This window comes from Pygoscelis adeliae, unplaced genomic scaffold (assembly GCF_000699105.1).
Source record: "Pygoscelis adeliae isolate BGI_AS28 unplaced genomic scaffold, ASM69910v1 Scaffold59, whole genome shotgun sequence".
NCBI classification, from domain to species: domain Eukaryota; kingdom Metazoa; phylum Chordata; class Aves; order Sphenisciformes; family Spheniscidae; genus Pygoscelis; species Pygoscelis adeliae.
This window is the reverse complement of record NW_008825565.1, coordinates 2,036,074-2,056,754: the sequence shown is the minus strand read 5'-3', so window position 1 is coordinate 2,056,754 and position 20,681 is coordinate 2,036,074. Positions and strand designations below refer to the sequence as shown.

Genomic DNA, 20,681 nt, shown 5'->3' with positions numbered 1-20,681 from the left:
GTTGTTCAGCCTAGAGAAGAGAAGGCTTCAGGGAGACCTTATTGCAGCCTATCAGTACTTAAAGGGGGCTTATAAAAAAGACAGCGGCAAACTTTTGAGCAGGGCCTGTTGCGACAGGACAAGGGGGAATGGCTTTCAAGTAAAGCAGGGTAGATGTAGTCTAGCTATAAGGAAGAAATTTTTGACGCTGAGGGTGGTGAAACACTGGCACAGGTTGTCCAGAGAGGTGGTGGATGCCCCATCCCTGGAAACATTCAAGGTCAGGTTGGATGGGGCTCTGAGCAACCTGATCTAATTGAAGATGTCCCTGCCCACGGCAGGGGGGTTGGACTAGATGACCTTTAGAGGTCCCTTCCAGCCCAAACTATTCTATGATTCTATTCTATGAAAGATGATATTTAGTGCTTAGTCACACATGCTCATTTTCTCATAGATCTCTCTCGCATCCACGTACTTGTAAGCACCAGGATTTGTGTCTGTGTGATCTGGCCAGGTTCACTCATGTGTGACATGGGCTGCAACAAACATCAGTTTTCTAACTCTTCTTATGTCCCTTGGGTTCATCTTAATTGGCGATGAACTGTTTTTAGATGTCTTTTGTACTTTTTAGGAGTCAGACAGGTATTAAGATGTGATCTTTTGCCTCAGAATCTTGCTTGCTTCATCCTCCATAAAACTTGGGCAACACTGCTGCCTGTTGTCTTTGCTTCCTCATCCTGACTATCTTTATGACTACAGTCTGTCTTGGGTTGGGATAAACATGTGGTATGCCATGCTTTTTGCCATCCATCTGGTTTTGGAGTGTGGATCTGCTGCTGATCAGTCTTGTGTGCTCTGGCCTTGGAGCACAGGCTCTCTGGTCTTGACTCAAGCACATTTCTCGGTATATACCAGTTTGATTACTGTTGATGATTGCTGTTGAACATATTCTTGATTATAAATATCAGCTGTTCTTATATCTGTTCCTGTACTTTGGTTTCTTGGTGCCTTCACAAGACATCCTTCCAACCACACTTCATTCAGACCACTCTTAAAAATTCTGTTACAAATATCTTCAAAGGCCGTAGCGTTTCCCTGATCTAATAGCATATAAAAAATTGGTAAGAATTCACGGTATAGAAGCATTTAATTCTAAACTATGAGTTGCATTATGACGGAACAAAAATGTAATAATGAATCACTTGAATTTGCTTATTATCTTAAAAAAGCTTTCATGCAATTGGTATAACGTCGCTCTAAATGTTTAGATTGTTAGTATGCATGTAGGAAATATTGATTATCAGTCTTTATAATGAACTCTTTATGTTCTTTGTTTATATATTGTTGAAGTTTGGAGAGATTCTAAACAAAGGTTTGCATGATTTTAAATAGAAATGTAATTTCAAGTCCTGTCTGTCTTTCATTCTTAGCCATAACGACAAGTGCAACCTGGAAATTTATTATATATTTTCTTTTAGGTAATAAAAAGGCAAACTAAGCTACCTTTATTCATGAAAAATACTTTATGCTTGGTGGCCTTAGCCTGTCTTGGGAATCCTCTGCAAGTGAGAGTTACGGGACTGGTGTCTCTGGTCTTACACTAATACACTTCAGATGATCCATTTTAAGAAAGTATAAGACAGACTGTCGCTTCTGTTCTCTTGAGCCCTTGTCAGTCCAATACCTGGAGTTAAGTCTTCCATTCCTTTTCAGACTGTGCCTACAGAGATCTTCAAAGACATAATTTGTTGCTTCAGATACTATCACTGCAAGGTTCATGGGAAATAGTTGGTACTTGTTCACTGTGTGGTGTGAATAACCCTGTACTGCTCCTTGCCCCTAATTCCAATAAGGACTGTGTTGACCTTGTCAATCATAAAAGATCTGTCAAAAATATTAGGAGATATAATAGGCAACTATTTAAAAAAAAAAAAAAAAAGTGTTTGCCCTTGGCTTGTCTGATTTTTAGGGATTGCGTTCAGAAGAATTAACCTCAACTATAACACTCAGCAGGTTTTTCCTGGGCTGTTGGGCAGTTTCTCTGACATTGTTTCATTAAATATTTAGCAAAATACTTTCAGAAAATAAAATTCCATTGTTAGGATAATAAATCTGAAAATCAGCATGGAGTGTAACTTTTTAGCTTATGTAAAGACCTTATGGTTTTGTGCCTTTTCTGGCTTCTTTTCTTTCTTGTAAGGCTTTTGTTATAATTTCTTCTTTGTGCCAGCTTTGAGTAGTTTCTTAAGAAAAGATTTCATGAAATCTCCGTGTGAGTAGGTCTCACTGAGCCTCTTCCAGAAGTTCTGTTGTGATTATAAATTTTACTGCTTCAAACTGTGAGCTAAAAGCACCCTGCCAGTACTGTCGTTTTGAACCCAACGACCAGCGTGGAGCTTAGATTATGTCTCGGTGTGTAATAGTTGCTGTGCTTATGAATAAAGGGTCACCTTCATGAGCAGAAGATGAAAGAAGCCAACCATGCTGCTGCTGTGCAAATCTTTGAGAAAGTAAATACTTCCTTGTTGCCTATGAATGTGTTGGATCTGCACGGTCTCCATGTAGATGAAGCTGTGAATCAGTTGTCCAGAGTGCTGCAGGAAAAAAGTGAAGGTAGGAATAAGCTAATAATTCCTGCCCCCTAGAAGTTATTCTCCTCTTTTTCTACTAAGAAATCACGATACATGGCAATATCAGAGGGAATTAATGTAATTTAATAACATGTAAAAGCAACTGGCCTTTGTGTTGTTTTATTTTCAAAGCTGCCCCATGGAATTCTTTTTCTTTGACATAGCAATGATTCTTTTTGCTCTCTGTCTTGCCCCCCCCGCTTTGTGCTTCTTTGTAAGTCTTCCTTTTCTTTTTGTTTTATCCTTTACTTTTATTTTTCTATTGAAGACTTGATCTATCCTTCCTGGCATTTTTAACAGAGGTGGTAATGCAAACATTTGTGTCATCTTTGCATTGCTTTGTCAGAACTATGTTGTTGTTTTAATCTTTAAAGAAAAATCATTATGTTGGAATTCTAACCACAATGATTATATTGTCTTCAACTTTTACATGAAAGTGTGTGATTTGAGCTATCTTTCAGTAACTTCCGTATTGATTTGTGAGCAGGATCTCTTGAGATCAGAATAGTGCTGCGTCCATAAATGTCATTTTGTGCAGTTTTCCTTGAGGGCTTGTTTTTTCTCCCAGTGAAGTGCTCAAGTACTTCATGAGTGTTCTTGCTCTAAAAAGATACATTTTCTGCATTATTAGTTTGCCTTATATATTTAAGCACACTGGGAATGCTTTTACAAGAAATATTTCTTAGACAAGGTACCACTGCACAAACCTAATATTTTGAAACAGCTACTCCACACAGGAGAAACCAAAGTGTTCAGTGGGACCTTCGATAATCCTTTTCTTTCAATATACATCAGAGATAATTAAATTGCATTATCTTGTGCTATTCCTAAAATGACATTTGTATACTTCAAGCTGTAACCTAATGCTTTTTAGAGCTAAATTTCCTCAGCTGCACTTACATCAGGAGTCCTGGAATGATGGTAGGGGCTCTCCATTCAGTCCATTCACCTAAATCTAAAAAAAAGTTCATTTCAGTGTGCATACGTGGGAAAGGGATCAATACGGGGCACTTAGTGCTGGCAGAATTAACCGTAAACTAATATAAAACCTAAATAAAGTTAAGCAAGAGAAAGAGGGAGGGTAGTTGAGGAAAAATGTCATGTGAACTGATAATCTTGAACTGGCAAATCTTGGCTTTGTGAGAATCCCGTTTAATTTATGTTTTTCCTCTTTTTCAAACTCTTCATCAATTTACGTTGCTGTGATCTCTGGGAGAAGAGCAATTTCTTTTGTTATCAGGGCTAGGTGCCCTAATAAAGCTCATGTGATGTGTTGATCTGTTGATTCACATGCTCTGACGTAGCAGAAATTAGTTCAAATAAGTGTGACTTAAATGTCAAAAACTGTGTGGATTTATATTTTCCTCCTTCTTCCTTTCTTTATCCAATAAAATGTTATTTCTTTATTCGCATTAATTTAAGATAAAACGTGAAACAATAGAGAAGTGTCACTTAAACTAAATTACACCCACCTCTTTTAATTTTGCAATTTTAGTTTACATCACAGGATGTAAATTCCAAGTGAAGATTAGATGATAGAAACAGTAAAGCTGCTATGAAATTAGAAGGATTTTGTGATGATCACAACATGCATATTGCAAGCAATCTAGATTTAAAAAGCTTGACTGTATTTTTTCAGAATATCTTTTTCAGAAAAGGGGAAAAACGGCTATGTTTCTGTAAAAGATGCATAGCCAGCATGGGAAAGCGAAGTTCTAAATCACTAGTGAGAGTTTTCAGAAGTACGGATGGAAAGGTTATACTGAACGCCAAGTCTCTGCTGAGGGAAAATTTTAACCGTTACAATCCCTGCTGTTACAGAGTACCAGCAGAGTGGTGGTAAACCATATCTCTGTGTTATCACGGGAAGAGGAAGCCATAGTCAGGGAGGAGTTGCTCGCATCAGACCAGCAGCTATCAGATACCTCACAAGCCACAACTTCAGGTGAGTTTAGATTTTTGTTACTGATACATTTTTTTTTCTTAACCCACATTTGACTAACTGAAAATTGAAGTTAGTTTTAGAATACTGTTAAACTCCTAAACAGATTAAGGCAGGTCTGCTGTTTCAGATTAAAGTAGGTCTGCTGTTTTATAAATCCAATGCAATTGTGTGACACAAAACCATCTTATACAGGGCACCGATTAAATGGTAGGTCCTTTCATCTGAGATAGATTAAAACACTATAAATTAAACTTACCTAACATAGTTTAATTACATATTTCCATTCAAGGTTGCTAGCTTTACTGCAAGAAGTTGTTAATCGTGCTTTTTATTGATCTCCAATACCTGCTTTAGTTCTCAGCTTCTTACGTGGGACAGCAATCTAGCAAGTCTGGGCTGGCATCAGTGTGTTTGCTGCTTTTTCTTTACAGGAGTGTATGAAGGTGACTGTGAAGGTGGGACTCAGAAATAGCAAAGACTTCCCTTCCCATTTCCTTCTTACTTTCTACAGAAGACGAGGGAGAAAATCTGTTTCGAAAGAAGAGGGAATGAAAGGGGAGCAGGAAAAGAGGAGCAGAATGAATATAACCAAGAATATTGGGCAGCTTTTTTTTTTTTTTTAATCTTCCTCTTAGTTCCTGCTGTTTCCAGCTCTTCACCTCTCCAGACCCTGTAAAATCCTCCTTCACTGTCACATCCAGAGGACATGATGCTGATTTCCTGCCTCTCACATGCACACATACTTGACTGAGAATCTTATCACTTTCCATATGTTTGATGAGGGCTGAAGGAGATGGCATTGCACATAGCTTTCATGTTGAAGCTTCATCTTTTCTCGTTTCACAGGTTCACAGAAATAAAACCAGGCTGCCTGAAAGTCATGCTGAATTGAAGGGTTGTCAAGAAGAGAAGAGGAATATAGAAACTGAGGTGTCAGGTTACAGCTAAAAACTTTTTTAACAACTGCAATAGTATTTTGTAATCTGTTTTAAAGGGCGGATATTTTATTAGAAATGGTCTCAATTTACAGCAAGTGGTTTTGTCAGTATGTTTCCAAGAAAATTCTTGTGTGGAATGGATCCTTTTTTGAACCTGCAAAAAGAAGACACAGGATTTGAAGTCTCAGAAATGCAGATTAAGAATTCTGCTGAGCAGTATATGAAGTTTTAAAGGGAAGTTAAGGTACAATTTTTAAATATAACTGTCTTCTCAGCATACCCAGTCTGTCTTTTGACCCTGACACATTTTAATTGCTGTGGATTCTGTGCTTTTAAAACACAGAGACATAGTACCTTGTACAAAGTTATTCTGTGATTCAGAACTTTGTGCTAAACCCTTCAGAAGACCACAGGGGAGGTGGAAACTCGGCAGCTGCTGATATTTCAAATCCAGTTACAGCTGAGTGCTAAATGTTTCTAGGTTTCTTCAAAAGTCGGATGTAGTCCTTTTAGTGGTTATTTTGTGATGGGTTGACCAGTTCTGTTGTCCTTATTCCATTCTAAACTTCCCCTGATATTGATGGAAGTTGCATATAAAGGACTGTGTATTAAGACCAGTTGTGTTTTTGGTAATTTTGCAGATTTACTGTGATCTGTTAAAGGGAAAAATACAACACTGTAGTTCAATCTCTACTTACACATAGCTAATAATTTTGCAGGAAATGCCCTTACTTTTTTCAACATCTACTGGATTAAAAGTGTTTCTTCCTTTATGGCTTTTTAAATGGAGCAAATTGAGTACTGTTTCACTTTGCAGGTGTCTGTGACGTGTCTTCATTCTGTGTATTAAATTTGGTGATTTCCTTGTAGAAAATATGATTGTCTGTGAGACATTTTAAATGTATTTTTAACATCAAAGTGAATGCTAATACTATAGTAGTAATTGCCTAACTGGAAAGTCTGGGAGTACAAAAGTTATTCTGGTGGTGGTGGTGTTCCATCAGCATCTAGTAATACCTGTGTAACAAAACCAAAACAACAACAAAAAAAACCCAAACCCCCCCCCCCAAATTAAACATAAACACCTGCACTTTGACAAGTGTTTCCAGTAAGCATTCAGAACATTTTTTTAATATAAATGTCTTCTAGAATGCATTACTACTTTTAATTACATCTTTGCCTCTTGAAAGGCATATGAATTTTTTACTAGAAACCATTTAATTTTTGTTGTAAGGCTTTTGCAGAACAGGTATGAGTTGTGTATTAGGAATAATATTAATAGGTTAAAGATTAATGGGAGGGTTTTTTCATTTTAAACCACTTTTGCAGTAAATTTTATCCAGGAACTACATGCACATAGAATTTGTGTATGAATCCATATGTGTGTGCAGGTTCTGCCATTTGTGTGCATGGGTAGTAATAAGCAAGGAACTTCTGTGAGAAAAGTTGTACACAGAAATAGGTTTCACTTGAAAATGTGTCTGTATAAGTTGCTGACAAACTGAAAGACACGTTTCCTCAATACCCATATTTACTGTAATAATACAGTGAATGCAATGTACAGTAGACAAAATGAGTTTGTCATGCTTCAACAGATAATCTTTTCATGGTGATTTCAAGTGGAAGAATAGCTTGAATAATATTTAATCAAAGGGACTCTTACTGGAATAATAGACTGTCATAACAAGTTTTATATTTTTTTGTGGGTTCTTAGTTCATCTGAATTGTGTCCCTTCTCTTTTTCTTTCTGGGCTGCTCTGGTAACCAGTGGGTGAAATACAAAAGATCTGTGATCCCCAAACAGCACTAGCAGAGCTGTTTCTGCCACCACACGATGTCCCGTGCGGTGAAGCCCATGCTCCATCCTCTGCAACAGTGCCTAAAATGGACTGAGAGGTCATTTAGGCACTTGGACTCGAGACAGCAGTTCAGACCGTCAGCTGTCCAGGGTTGCAGATGCTAGAATTGCCTCAGCGGAGCTAGGATCTTTCTTTTGGACCAAGGAACTTCTTTCTGCTCCTGAACAGGTTTTCCTTAGTGGTACTGTTTATAACGAATGGAGGGGCAGCTCTTTAAAACATAGTCCCTGTTGGTTGGCCCGGGTGGCTGAGTTGTCCAGCAAAAGTCCCAGTGTATGCTCAGAAGTGTTGCGTGTTGAGCTGCTGGGTGCCAAGCCTTACAGCGATGTGCTTGTAAACAGGGAAGTTCCAAAACTTCTGGTTGTTTTGGGAGGGGGCCTGATTCACTCAGCATGTTCACACCATTCCCGACATGGACAAAGACAGCTTAGATTTCAGCTCAAAAGATGAGCAGAAAAAGTGGTGGTTTTGCTCATCTGTTTATCATAATCTAGTTGTTGACACGTTTACCTTGGAGATGAGAAACACAGCTTTTTACATTCTTCTGGCCTAGCAAGGGGACAACGATTGCGCTTGACTTACTTCCCCAGAAAATGCTCTAACCAGTGTGCTCAGCAGTATTCTTGAAGTCGCCACTTCCTGAGCCTCTTTCAAAATCACCACTGCAAGCTAAAAAAGCAAGATCAAGGGGACAAAAGAGATTAAAGAATGAAAAGTGCATAAACAGTCTCTGGAAGGGGTTAGGACTCTTAGAAAAGAAGCCGTTCCCACTGAGCTTCAATGTCCCTCCATATTATTTTTTCATCTCTTAGTCCTGTTTGGATGAATGCATAAAAAATGTTCAGGGCAAAACCTCAGCTCCACCCCTTACTAGGAGAGTTTGTTTTCTCCAGTCTGTCGAAGTCAGCAGAGGAGTACGTAGCTTAAGAGCAATTTGGAGTACTTCTCCCTCTCTCCGTTGCCCTTTTGGGTACAGGTGGAGGTTCACTAAGGTACTCCGAATACCCTATCTGGTTATAGGTTGATCATTCACCTAGTATAAATTGTTTGATTACAGGCTGAACTTTGATGGAAGACGATGGTTTAAAATTGTAACACGGGCAGAACCAGTCTTGCCTTTATTGAAGTTAGTGACAGAGCCTTCATCAGCTTCAGCAGCTCAGGGTGAGGCATTGCAGTTCCAACTCAGAGAAAATATGATGAGCTCAGCCTTTTTCTTCCATAGGAGCTTAAGCACGTGCTTAGAAGCTGTGCTGAGCTGGATACAGAATGGAGCAGAAGATCAGTGCACAGAGAGAAAGAAAGTAGACTTTTATTAGTAAGGATCTCCATGCCTTCAGCTACTTGCCAAACTGTCAGAAAAAACCCACTGGACTTCTTGTATTTCTTTGACTGTTTTTATAATGTATAGTGGGATGAATTATATAATTGTTTCAAAACGATATTTCAAAGTAGGTTACATTTTAGAACTTCCAGGTTTTCTGATGTCTTCTGCAGTTACATCAGTGAGAATCCTTGAGGCATCATGTAAATTCTGTATCATCTTATACTTTTGATTAAAGTAGCACTTAGCAGTATTGCCACCAGCACTCTGAAATAATGTGCGACTGTTAAAATACCTATTTTGTGTACCACTTTTTATTCTGTTCTTCAACAGCATGTGGTTGTGATGACTGGTAGCCTTTAATATGTGACTTCTGGTTTCTTTTTTACAAAACATTTTAACGTTTATCCCAATTTTTAATTTAGGAAAATGATCTCTTTTTTTTTTAATACAAATTTTAATGCGTGTGTTAGCATTGTTGAGTAATCTTACAGTAAAGAGGAAAAAAAAAAGGCCCAGAGGTGCAATGAAGAAAGTTGTTTTCCTAAGTAATGTTGAGTGTTCAAAAATACATTTCAGTTGATTGTGAAAGTAGTAGGGCAAAAGTGATTTTTTTAAAAAAATATTTCAAGATACCTTGATAATACTTTAATGACTTTGGCTTTTGCTTTTAATAGTATGTAGTACAATTTTAATTAAACTTAATGTTTTTGTAGGCCTGTTGAAGGACACCTCAGGCAAAATTTAACTGGCATTTTTTGTGGCTGTTGGAAACCATTGTGACTTGGGAATCCCCATTTAAACAATGTCCAGATGCTCTAGGCATAACCTAGAACATCACTAGAACTAGAACATCTGGAACATCACTGTTGTGAATGTGTACAGTGTCAGGGAAGATCTTTACATATGCTTAGCAGAATGTGCATTCTAGAAGGTTTTACTTGAGGTGAAATGTAACCAATTTGTTATTTAATCTTGCCACATAATATGGTGGGTAGACAAGAGAATGATTTCATTGTTGGTTAATGGCAAAGAAGGATCATCATAAATGTAATATGAGAAATTATACATAGACTTTACATTACTGATGGTTATGTCTTCAGATGCAATTCACATTTCCAGAATAATATTGTCCTCTGCAGAGCTAAGGAGATGATAGAGTATGAACACTGTAACAAAGAAGAGTTCATTGGCTTACCACAATTCCCAAGTATCATGGTCTCTTAAAAAAAAAAAACAACAACCAACCACACAAAACCCAACCAAAGCCCAACTGTTCATGCTATTTCAGCTAAATAAACTGTGCAGAGGATTAAATGACTTATATGTGAATATGCCTGTGAAAAGACCTAGTATTGCAGCTACCAGTTGTAAAAGCTGTTAGGACCAGTACATTGGAAGATATCAATGTCTATTTTTAAAGTAAAAGAAAAAATGATTTTTGTATATGTATAAAGTTGTAATTTTGCTGTTAACTATAACTTTCATTTTTTACTGAAATACAATTTTGTAATTTGCATTTAGAATTTCTAATGTGAAAAGGAATTTACAAAATGTAGTTTAATAAAGGATTTTTGCCACAAGTATAGCCTTCTGTCTTTCCTTCAAAGGCTACATTTCAGCTTGTATCAAATTTTGTCAAATAGTATAGGATCATACAATCATTAAGGTTGGAAAAGACCTCTAAGATCATCAAGTCCAACCATCAACCCACCACCACCATGCCCACTAAACCATGTCCCTAAGCGCCTCATCTACACGTCTTTTAAATACCTCCAGGGATGGTGACTCAACCACTTCCCTGGGCAGCCTGTTCCAATGTTTAACCACTCTTTCAGTAAAGACATTTTTCCTCATGTCCAATCTAAACCTCCCCTGGCGCAACTTGAGGCCATTTCCTCTCGTCCTATCGCTACTTACTTGGGAGAAGAGACCGACACCCACCTCGCTACAGCCTCCTTTCAGGTAGTTGTAGAGAGCAATGAGGTCTCCCCTCAGCCTCCTTTTCTCCAGGCTAAACAACCCCAGCTCCCTCAGCCGCTCCTCATAAGACTTGTTCTCCAGGCCCCTCACCAGCCTCGTTGCCCTTCTCTGGACACGTTCCAACATCTCAACATCCTTCTTGTAGTGAGGGGCCCAAAACTGAACACAGTATTCGAGGTGCGGCCTCACCAGTGCCGAGTACAGGGGCACGATCACTTCCCTACTCCTGCTGGCCACACTATTTCTGATACAGGCCAGGATGCCATTGGTCTTCTTGGCCGCCTGGGCACACTGCCGGCTCATGTTCAGCCGGCTGTCAACCAACACCCCCAGGTCCTTTTCCTCTGGGCAGCTTTCCAGCCACTCTTCCCCAAGCCTGTAGCGCTGCATGGGGTTGTTGTGACCCAAGTGCAGGACCCGGCACTTGGCCTTGTTGAACCTCATACAGTTGGCCTCGGCCCATCGATCCAGCCTGTCCAGGTCCCTCTGCAGAGCCTTCCTACCCTCAAGCAGATCAACACTGCCGCCCAACTTGGTGTCGTCTGCAAACTTACTGAGGGAGCACTCAGTCCTCTCATCTAGATCATTGATAAGTAGTCTTGGAGTTTTGCATGAAAGCCACTTGCCTTGACTTCAGGATACCATCGGTAGGGAGATGAAGCAATCATCTGCAGGCGTAAAAAGGAACAGATTTGTGGTCTGATTTTAAGTGTTGAGAGTGGAAGCTGAATGCTCACATTACTGAAAATGGGGGTCATGGGTTTGGATTTTTTTTTTTGGCCTGAAGTAGCTGAAGAGATGCTGTTCAGGCCTGGCTTATTTTGTGGGAGAGGGCAGTGGTGTATGTCAAGGGGAGGGGCAGGTATGACCACTGTAAAGATGAGACTTTGGGGGATGGAAGTGTTCTGGATAGACCTCATTTAGCAAGACACCTTATGTCAGAGGCAGTGACAGGTCAGATCCTGAGGAAGCACAATGGCTATATCATTGTGGGTTCAGAACTAGTAAGCCTGGCTTTTCCCAAGCCTGCTCTGTGCAGCTCAAGTGCAGATATTCCTGTGTCATGTTCCTGGAATTGTGGAAAGACACCTGAGAGCAAAGTGCTGGCTAGAGTCCAGCCTATTTTATTAGCTCAGGTTGAGGACAACTGGCTTCGACCCGAGTTAACTCCTGCAGAGTCATTCCTATGACTTCATTGCCTTGTAGCTTGGATAGACTGCAGAAACAAGCCAGGTTTGTGCATTTGCACAGCAAAGCCCTAACTAATAAGCTGTTCAAGAGAGCAGGGCAAACAGGTTTTGGGAACACATGAAAGCTTCGCAGATGCTGGCTTAGATTTGACACGGCTGATTCTGAGCCACAGCTTCTAGACCACAGAATCGGTGAAGGTCTGGTTGACTGTGTGCTCCTTACTTACAGGACTCCCTGCTCTGGCAGTGGCTCAAGGTCCAGCTTGGGGATTAGTCTCTCAAACTGTGTTTTAAAGTGGAGGTACTGCTACTAGACTTGCCTTCTCTTTGGGGGCAGTACAGCAGTTCAACGTGGAGACACAGCTTGACTCCTACCCTTGCTAAAACAGACTGTTCTCATTCACCAGCTTCTGTTTCAGTTCATGCCCTTATTTTGTCTGTGTCCTGGGCTAGCTCCGAGCTCCTCTCTGCTTGCAGCTGGGAGTTTTCTCCTCAACAGCACTCTGGCATTTCCTGAGTCCTTCTCCCTATTTAATTATGAGAAGTGGAATATTTTAGTCTGTCCTTACTTATGGAAATTATTTGAACTTTAAAGCTGAAAATTGAAGTGTGGTAAAATAAAAATATTGCTTGAGGCAAACAAATTTTCAGCCCAAATCATTAAAGTACAATTAAAGGTTTTGTCTGCTGGTGGAATGCATCGGGTAGCTCAACAATAGGTGGTGCCCTTGCCAATGGCATAGAGTGATGGTGGCAGCAGCTTTTACTGTGCCCTTACCAGAGCTGTTGTTTCTCTGTATGATGTGCACTAAAGGATGTTATTACACATCACATGCTGTTCATTTCTTCCTCAGAGGGAGAATACTGTATTCGAAGTATTGTTTTGGTGACTTTTTTTTTTCTTCTTTACAGGTGGGTGGGGTAGAGTTTGTTTTCAAAATATACTTGCTGCTCTGAGCTGAAGATGGGCAAGACAAGTTCATTTTGCACTCAGATTTGAAGATGATAACATTGGGGTTTCTCCTTTAGCTACCTGTGTTGTTTTTTGTAGGTTAGTTGTCTGGATGCTTGGGCAAATCAGTCTGTTCAGAGACTGACACAAAGACATTGTGCTGTTTGGTGAAGTGGGTGTTGCTGGTGACACAAAGTCTTCTTGAAAACCTTTGTGGGGAAGGACCCTCTTGATGTTGCTTGACTTTCTGCATCATGGGGCCTGGCTGGGCTAGCAATGGCTTCTCATTAGTTGCCATCATTACTTGTGCAGGATAGGTCAGGAGATAATGTTCCCTTTTCCCTGTAGCCTGAGTGGTTTCTACATGGCACGGAGCTGGGAGGTGCTGTCTTTTGAGGATTAGCTCAGAGAGCCTTTCCCATAAATAGGGCCTGTGTTTGTCCTGAATGACAGTTAGGAGCTTTGGCATTCCAGGAGTGTGGCATTTAGCAGCTGTCTCTTGGTAAGGAAGGGCCTTCCTTAACAAACTCATGGTGTCCCTTTCCCTTCTCCACTCTTCTGCCAGACCCAGGAGTCTTTACCACCCCCTGGGCGGGTCTGCCCTGTGTCCCTGAGTGCTGGAGAGCCCTTGGGATGCTGAATCAGGTCTGCAGCCTTTCTCTCCCGCACCTCAATGGAAAATACATCAGGGAGATGGTGAGGGAAACTACGGGGCACACAGATACCCTGTAAGCTGTAAGAATCTTTTGGGGAAGGTCTATGGAGGCATGTGGATGGGCCACGTCTGAGGGGGCATGTTGCCAGGTGCAGGCACAGGCCCTGAAAGAGCTGTGGAGAAGGTTGGCTACTGGATCCAGAGGTCAACCTGTACCAAGAGACTGCTGTGATGAAGAAGAAAGGCCTGTTATAGCATAAGGGGCTTTATGCTGGAGGATGGATGGTGGCATGGAGTGGGGACATGCCAGTGAATTGAGAGGATGGCAAATACTGGAAAGGATCTGCAAAAGCTGATAGGGAAAGGTGTTGTGTGGCAGGTGGGCAGTGCAGAGGTGTCTGGGAGACCCTGAGGCACTGCAGGACCGTGCAGTAAGGTACCATGCATGGATGGGGCACTACTGCTGGGGCAGCCCATTTCCCTCAGCTCCAGCAAAGCAGTGCTGGTGTATCCAAACCAGCATCTCAAAGCAGACTGTCGCTGGGATGCACCATACGGAGGTCTTGCTGAATTAAATGTAGTAGATAGGGCTCAACATCCTGTGAGGGGCTTGTTTTGTACCATGTTCAGGTTTTGGGTTTTCTTTTAGCTTTATTTATGCAGCTTTCGTATGTTAAGAATGCTACAGATCTTTGTCTTGACTGAGACAAAAACTGTGTTGCAGACTTTGGGGGTGGGGAGGACTTGCAGTTTTGGTAACTTTTTGGCAAACAAATGGGGCTTTTGGCATCCATTCCACGATGAACATTTAGGCAATCCCTGCCACTTCAGGGTTTGAAAAAGGCAGCCCGGTATCCCCAGTGCCACCAGAGGTCCCCATGGCCTGAGACCCTTGTGCTGTTGTGCTATGTGATCTTTAACTCAAGCTGCAAAAACAGAAAGGACCGAGGGGGAGCACAGGATAAAAGCCACCATGTTGCTTTCCTCCCTATTGTCCTGAGCTGTTTCATGTCCTCTGTCATGGCATTGGGTCTAAAACTAGATTTGTGCACTCCTTGTGAGTAGGGAACGTTTTTTTCATATGGCTCAGGAGACATCTTACGTGACTTGGGGAGCACTAAAATAAGAGTAAAAATATTAAATGCTGATGCATTTCCTCAGTGTGATCAGGATGTGATATCTGTGACTTTCTTTGGGCAGTAGGACATCTGAGTGTGGTAGTGCTGCTATGACAATTGCTCTTTCTACAAGCTTGGTAAACAACTGTATGGATCATTATTATTTTTGTGTTATCTTGAGAAACAGGACCCTCCTCCATGGCTGGTTGTACACACTGGACAGGAGAGCAAGCAATGGAAATTCTCTGCCTGCACCACAAATTTAATCAATTTGGTCTGTAAATGGGGGAATGGTAGTCCTGTCAGGTCGGGCTGTGGGAGCACTGCACAAGGGTGTTTGCTTTATGTCGGCTAACTCACAAGGCATTGCCTGGGATTCCCACCTCTAAGTCAGGGTAAAAGTAGTCTTCCTCACCTGTGTGTCCTTCTTGCCTTTCCAGATTATCCCCTTTTACTGTCTGTGCAGTGCCATATAGGCAAGCCATGGGTGACCGGGAGCTTCAGCTTTTTGGCATTTATCAAGATAGCCATGTAAAGTGACTATCTTGATATACTGCAGAGAGAACAACGTCCCTGGAGGGATGATGCACCCTGGCTTCCCCCAGACAGCACTTTGGGAGCAATTCAGGGCATCTATGTCAGGCTCCTGGTCTGAGCCTTCCTCTGGGAAACATCTGCGGGTTCATAGGCTAGAAAGGAGAAACTGGCTCGTGAAGCGGGGAGCCTGAGACTGCACAGTATGACTATCCCCATCTCCTTCTTCAAAACGGGAGGAAGTGGGAAAACCACATTCAAAATAAAAACAGCTGCTGCCTTCATCTTGCTGATTTTCCCAAGGGGAACTCCAATGTCTTCTGACTTTGCTGGGGCAAGAGGCCTAGTTTGTGCAGGCACTTCTTTTCCTGACAAGAATAACGTACAGATTGCAGAAATAACGCGGCAGGCAGCACTGCAGGGCGGGAAGGTGCACAAGCGGAGCAGGGCCAGGGCAGGAGCGGCTGCTGGGGATAAGGGAGAGAGCAGTACCTGGTCCTGCTAGCTGCGGGTGGGTGCCCGGGGGAGCTGTGTGCTTGGCGTTAACACTGCTGGTGGTTCCCCCGGGCCCGGGAGCCAAGCTGCCCTGAGCTGCGGTTTCCTGGGGCACAGTGCCGCCACCGCTGCACTCGGGAGGGCTGCTGGGGAGGCAGGGAAGGGGCAGCCCCGGGGCAGGCAGGCCGCGGGGCCTGGCCTGGGGCCGCCTCGCAGCAGGGCTGGTGAGAAAAGCTGCTTCCTCCGGCACTTCCCTGCTGTGACAGAGCTCAGCTCTTTGCCCTCCTAGGCAGAATGAAAGGAGGAACCAGCGTTTCCTCAGCGCATCTGGCCTCCGTCAGTGTTTTCTCCCCCGGCAGCAGCGCTGGGGAGCACCTCAGCTGCTCTGACCCTTGGGCAAGGCCAGGGGGTGAGTGCAGGAAGCTGACCTGGCCCTGAAGCCATGGAGTAGCCTCAGGTTGGGTGCAATTTCACAGAGAAAACCACTGGAGCCTCCTCTGCAGTTTCAGCAAAGCCACTGGGATTATTTTTGCATTAAATCCAGATGAGGGAAGGAAGTGTGAATGTCCCTGGGGAAGGAGAAAATTGCAGAAGTCAGACAATCTACAGAAAAAGATGCAGCCTTGCATGCTACGCATGTGGAAGTGTTGGCTGGCAGGAGAGGACTGCCCCTCAGACCCCAGCGCTGCCGAGTGGGGCCTGCCCATCCTGCTGGCCCCTGCCTGGGCTCTCCTCTACCTGCCCTGCAGCCCTGGCCACTGCCTCCCTGCCACAGGCAGCCTGCCTGCCTGGCCACTTTTGCCCTCTCCCTGCCAGCTCCGGGGCTGCACAGCCACCCTGCGCCGCTCAGGGCTGCAAATATCTCCTAAAAGCCCCAGCAAAAAAGGCAAAAAACCAACAGTGGGCAAACGCGGAAGAAATCTTGTTCCCTGAAGACGGCTGATGGGTATTTTGGGAATTAGTACCTGATTTTGGGGAAGCAGATTGAATTTGTTCTCAGTGGTGTGACTGCTTTTATGCTAGACTGTCTCAAAACAAGAGACGGGGGAGTTAAGTAACCCTCAGTGCAGTTCCTAAGCACGCTTCCCTTTCAAGAAAGGGGAAGTAGGTTTTCATATTGCCCTGAAGGAAAAGCACTTCCCATACATTGTTCTTACCGCCCGTTCTGCACTGGCGTCATGGGAGGAATTGTGCTAGGAAGTTAGCACACTGGTTTCGGCTTATCAGATACCAAGAAAAAGAAGTGTGTAAATGTTAGTTTTGTCACACAGCATACATTGCTGGCAACCCGATCTCAAGAGGAATATCCCAGCGAAATAGCTAATCAGTAACCCATACACTGGCAGAAAAGATGTAAAAGTAGTAAAGAGTAGTTCTGTAGCTAAGGCTGCAGAAGGCTGTGGTCTCAGAAAGTGGAGAAGTCTCTGCCTGCCTTGGCTGCACAAGCATATGAGTTTAATATATGGAATGGAGCTATATCAGTCTTGAAAAGTGGCTGGATAAATGTAGATGCCCACACCCAAATGTTAGCACCAAACCCAAGTTTGATCATCCTTTGCACAACTCAGGGCTCTCTGTTTTGGGCTCAAGTGGTCTGTGCTGCTCAGGCGTGCCTGGGTCTGAGTCGTTCAGTGCCTTGCGCCCATCTCAGCACTGTTTGCACCCAGAAACTGGGTGGACCAGGGAGAAATATGCTGGAGCAGGGGTAGCTAGAGGGCTGTTCTGTGGCCACCTGAAGCATAGGACAAGCCTGTCACTGAAGGCAGCTCCATTTCCGTGTTACAGGGGGGACAGATCTGCTTCTGCAGGGCAGATGGAGGCGCTCCTTAGCCAACTCTACCCGCTAGGTATGCTGGCGGTGCCTGTGCTGTGGCTGCCCCACGCTGCCCCTCTGCCTCCTGACAGCCCTTGCATGGCTGTGCCAGGTACGGGATGGCAACTAGCACAGGAGGTAGCCAGAGGTGGTACCATGTGGAGCCCATGCCTGCAACAGTGGGGACCTGCAGCGGTGGCCCTGGCTCCCTGCTAGCAGCACAACGCCTCTCCCTCTGCGCCAGTGCTGTGTTGGCTCCTTTGGCATGTCTCAGGGAAGAGGCAATGCCTCGGAAAGGGGCTCAAGAGCTGAGCTGAGTTGAGTTGAGGTTTGAACTTTGTAACTTGCTGTGTAACTCAGAAGGGAGGCAGGAGGGTCCACAGGGAGGGGGTGGCATTTCAGGCATGCCTCTGCATTTAGGCTTCTCTGTCAGGCACGCTCCAGCCTCAGTAGGAGGGCTTTGACTCACCCTCTGAAGACCTCCAGTCCTCCCCACATGATGTGTCAGGAACCCGCCTCATGCTAGGTTTTGGATTCTGTTTTATCACCACATGCTTCAGTTTGTGCCACTGCAATACCAAAACTGAGGGGTGTCTAACCACCACATTTGATTGCTGAGGAACCAGAGCCTAAATTCATCAAGGCAAAGTAATTAATAGTGTGAGTTTTATCAAAATCCGTGTAGGAACTGCTTGTGAAACTGCATTTTCATTTCCCCTTTCAGATTTGGTTCTCTGACAATGAGTAATGCTACAGAAGTTGCTGTGCCCGGTCTACTTTAGGGACTTTAGCAATGCTCTCTGCCATGCTGCAAGTTAGCCTCCCTTTCTCTGAGGTATCTGTTCCTGTGAAGGGAGTGCTTTCACCCCCACGTTGAAATGGGTCTGGGCAACCCACCTGATTTCCCCTGTACTGCCCAGGATCCCGAGGAAAAGCCACATGCCAGTTTTCCCAACACACAGCTGGCATCTTGACCACATACATTTTTCCTGCCTGCCTTTGAAAATGTTAACAAAAAAAAATTAGGCTCTTTTTTAATCAAATAAGCACACTTATTTGTGGTGTTTATATCTCTGGTGCAGTGTCTAGACATAAGCAACAATTAGCTTTATTTTGTATAATACAGTGATCATCTAGGGCAGGAGAAAGGCTTGTAGGGCTAAAAACAATGGGTATCAAGAATGTCACGGTTTACTTCCTGAGCATTGCACATACCATACTATCTGAGGCAGACCAAAATCAGAGCTGAGCAAATATGAGAACAAAAAGGAAATCAGGCAGGGAGGACAGGAATAGCTGCCTTCCTTGATCTCAAACCCCTTCCTAACATCAGCAGCCTGCTGGTTTCTCCGAGTGAGACAGAAATCAGTGGATTAAGAGACAAATGTAAGAGACATTAAGAGACAAAAGAGTTTTCATTGTAAACTGGCCCATGTCTTTACATGACAAAACCCTGGATAATGTTATTTTACATAATTGGTCATAAACCCTCAGTTACTTGAGGTTTAAGACTTTATTTTTTGCTGTCAACTTACTTTTCAATGCAAAAATAATTTGCAACCCTCCACTCCACCACCATAAATATTTTCCACAACAAAGTGTTTGTTTCTGAAAGTCCCAGATAATGAGTCATACTGAGTTTGAAAAAAAGAAGCAACATATTTTTGAATGTATTAACAATATTCTCTCACAGCCAGATGTTCCCCTTCATTGCACAGCATGAAGAGGTGAAAAGGAGCAGAAAAACTGCAGTAAGAAAGACAAAAAACCAAAGCAAGGATCAAGAGAAACATGTCAGGCTGCAATATTACACCTAACTTTGGAATTGCCTACGTGTTGTGCAGAGAGTGTGGAGCTGAGGGTCTCTTCATGGAGTTCCAGGTCACTAGGAAGTGCAGTCATGGAGCAAGTGCATGAAGCATGTGCATCCCTAAGAAAGGTCTCCAATTTTTTATTCAAAAAACCCCAGAAGAATGAAAGAAGCAAAAATAAATCTGACATTCAACTATTTTTAGGAAGTTACTGGGTCAAGATGCTCCAGAAACCACAGTGAAGGGAAATGGGTGGAAATCAAGACATGTTAGAACAGGTTTCTTATTCTACAGTCTTGTTTTTTCTCTGAGCTCACGCGATTCAAAAGTTGTTTATGAACAATTTTACAGATGGATGCGCTCTTTATCCAAAATGCAAACTGCTTAGCCAGATGGCTTCACATCTGGATTAGTCTGCAGCATAAACCAGAAAAGAGTAGTTGCATTTTTAAGCAGCTGCTATCTGTAGGGTGATGATCACCGAAGACATTTATATCAATAGAATTTGCGAATGGTATTTATTTCTCTACTTCTGACAAGCCGCAGCGTTCCGGTGGAAACATTTCAGAATGTTTGGGTGTCTGATGTTCTTTATCATGATCACAATGGAAACTTATTGCCTGATTGCATGCACTGGTATTGGGAAACCCAAACCCGGTTAAAAACAGAAGAATAGGTATTTAATGTGAAAATTAAGTAACGCAAGTTCTCACATAAACTGATAATGCGCTGAAGCCCCTTATCCAAAATCTTGTCTCAAACTAAAAGGAAGATTGAAGCTTTTAAGAAGATAGTATTAAAAAAATGCCTTCTGTGAGCCACCCTTCCTTACCTTCATCCCTGTTGATAATTAACTGAATTAATTTCATTTCATAGGGAAAAGAAACAAATTGATTCCCCAGCCTAACTGTGCAGCACTGTTCTGCAGGCTTTGTATCAGCAGGTTTACAGCATGTTTACACAGGTTATATTCTTTCAGCAGCTATTTATATTTTTGGCACCAACTGCCTTTCATCTACACATAAATTATCTTTTTGTTTCCTTTTTGCTTTATCTTGTAATTTATTCTGTGGTTTTGTAATCATTCTTGGAAGCAGTTTGACTTCATCTTGGAATGCATTGTACTGCCATAATGTTAATGTGGACAAATTCATTAGCAGTCTTCAGAGAGTTCCCATCTTGCAAGGAACACAAAATGCATGGCTTTAGATCTGGATCAGGCAGCCTGTTCCTACTGCTTCATGGCTAGTGATGGACTGAAATGGCTTCACTCAGCCCAAAATATTTTCTGAAAAGGACTTGGGTTCCATTTCTCTGCCTCCGGGGCTGGTTTCGAGGCTGCTGGGGAACCCACTGCTCATGCCTCTGACTGAGGAGCAGACAGCCCACTGGGCTGGTCGTCGGGGGCCCTCATGTTCAGCTCTGGGGCAGCTCTCCTGCCATGCCAGGTCTCTT

The 20,681-nt window shown here is 42.9% G+C and overlaps 1 protein-coding gene across 1 annotated transcript in view; it reads left to right on the top strand.

Annotated features, from left to right (window-relative positions):
• The window catches only part of N4BP2 (NEDD4 binding protein 2), a 37,632-nt gene extending 27,376 nt beyond the window's left edge, over positions 1–10,256 (top strand). Inside the window, exons 16-18 of the mRNA XM_009332447.1 lie at positions 2,424–2,592; positions 4,431–4,554; positions 5,401–10,256. Coding sequence (XP_009330722.1) covers positions 2,424–2,592; positions 4,431–4,554; positions 5,401–5,446 — 339 coding nt within the window. The 3' untranslated portion in view covers positions 5,447–10,256. The remainder of the gene's footprint in view (positions 1–2,423; positions 2,593–4,430; positions 4,555–5,400) is intronic.
• Positions 10,257–20,681: the final 10,425 nt, after the last annotated feature.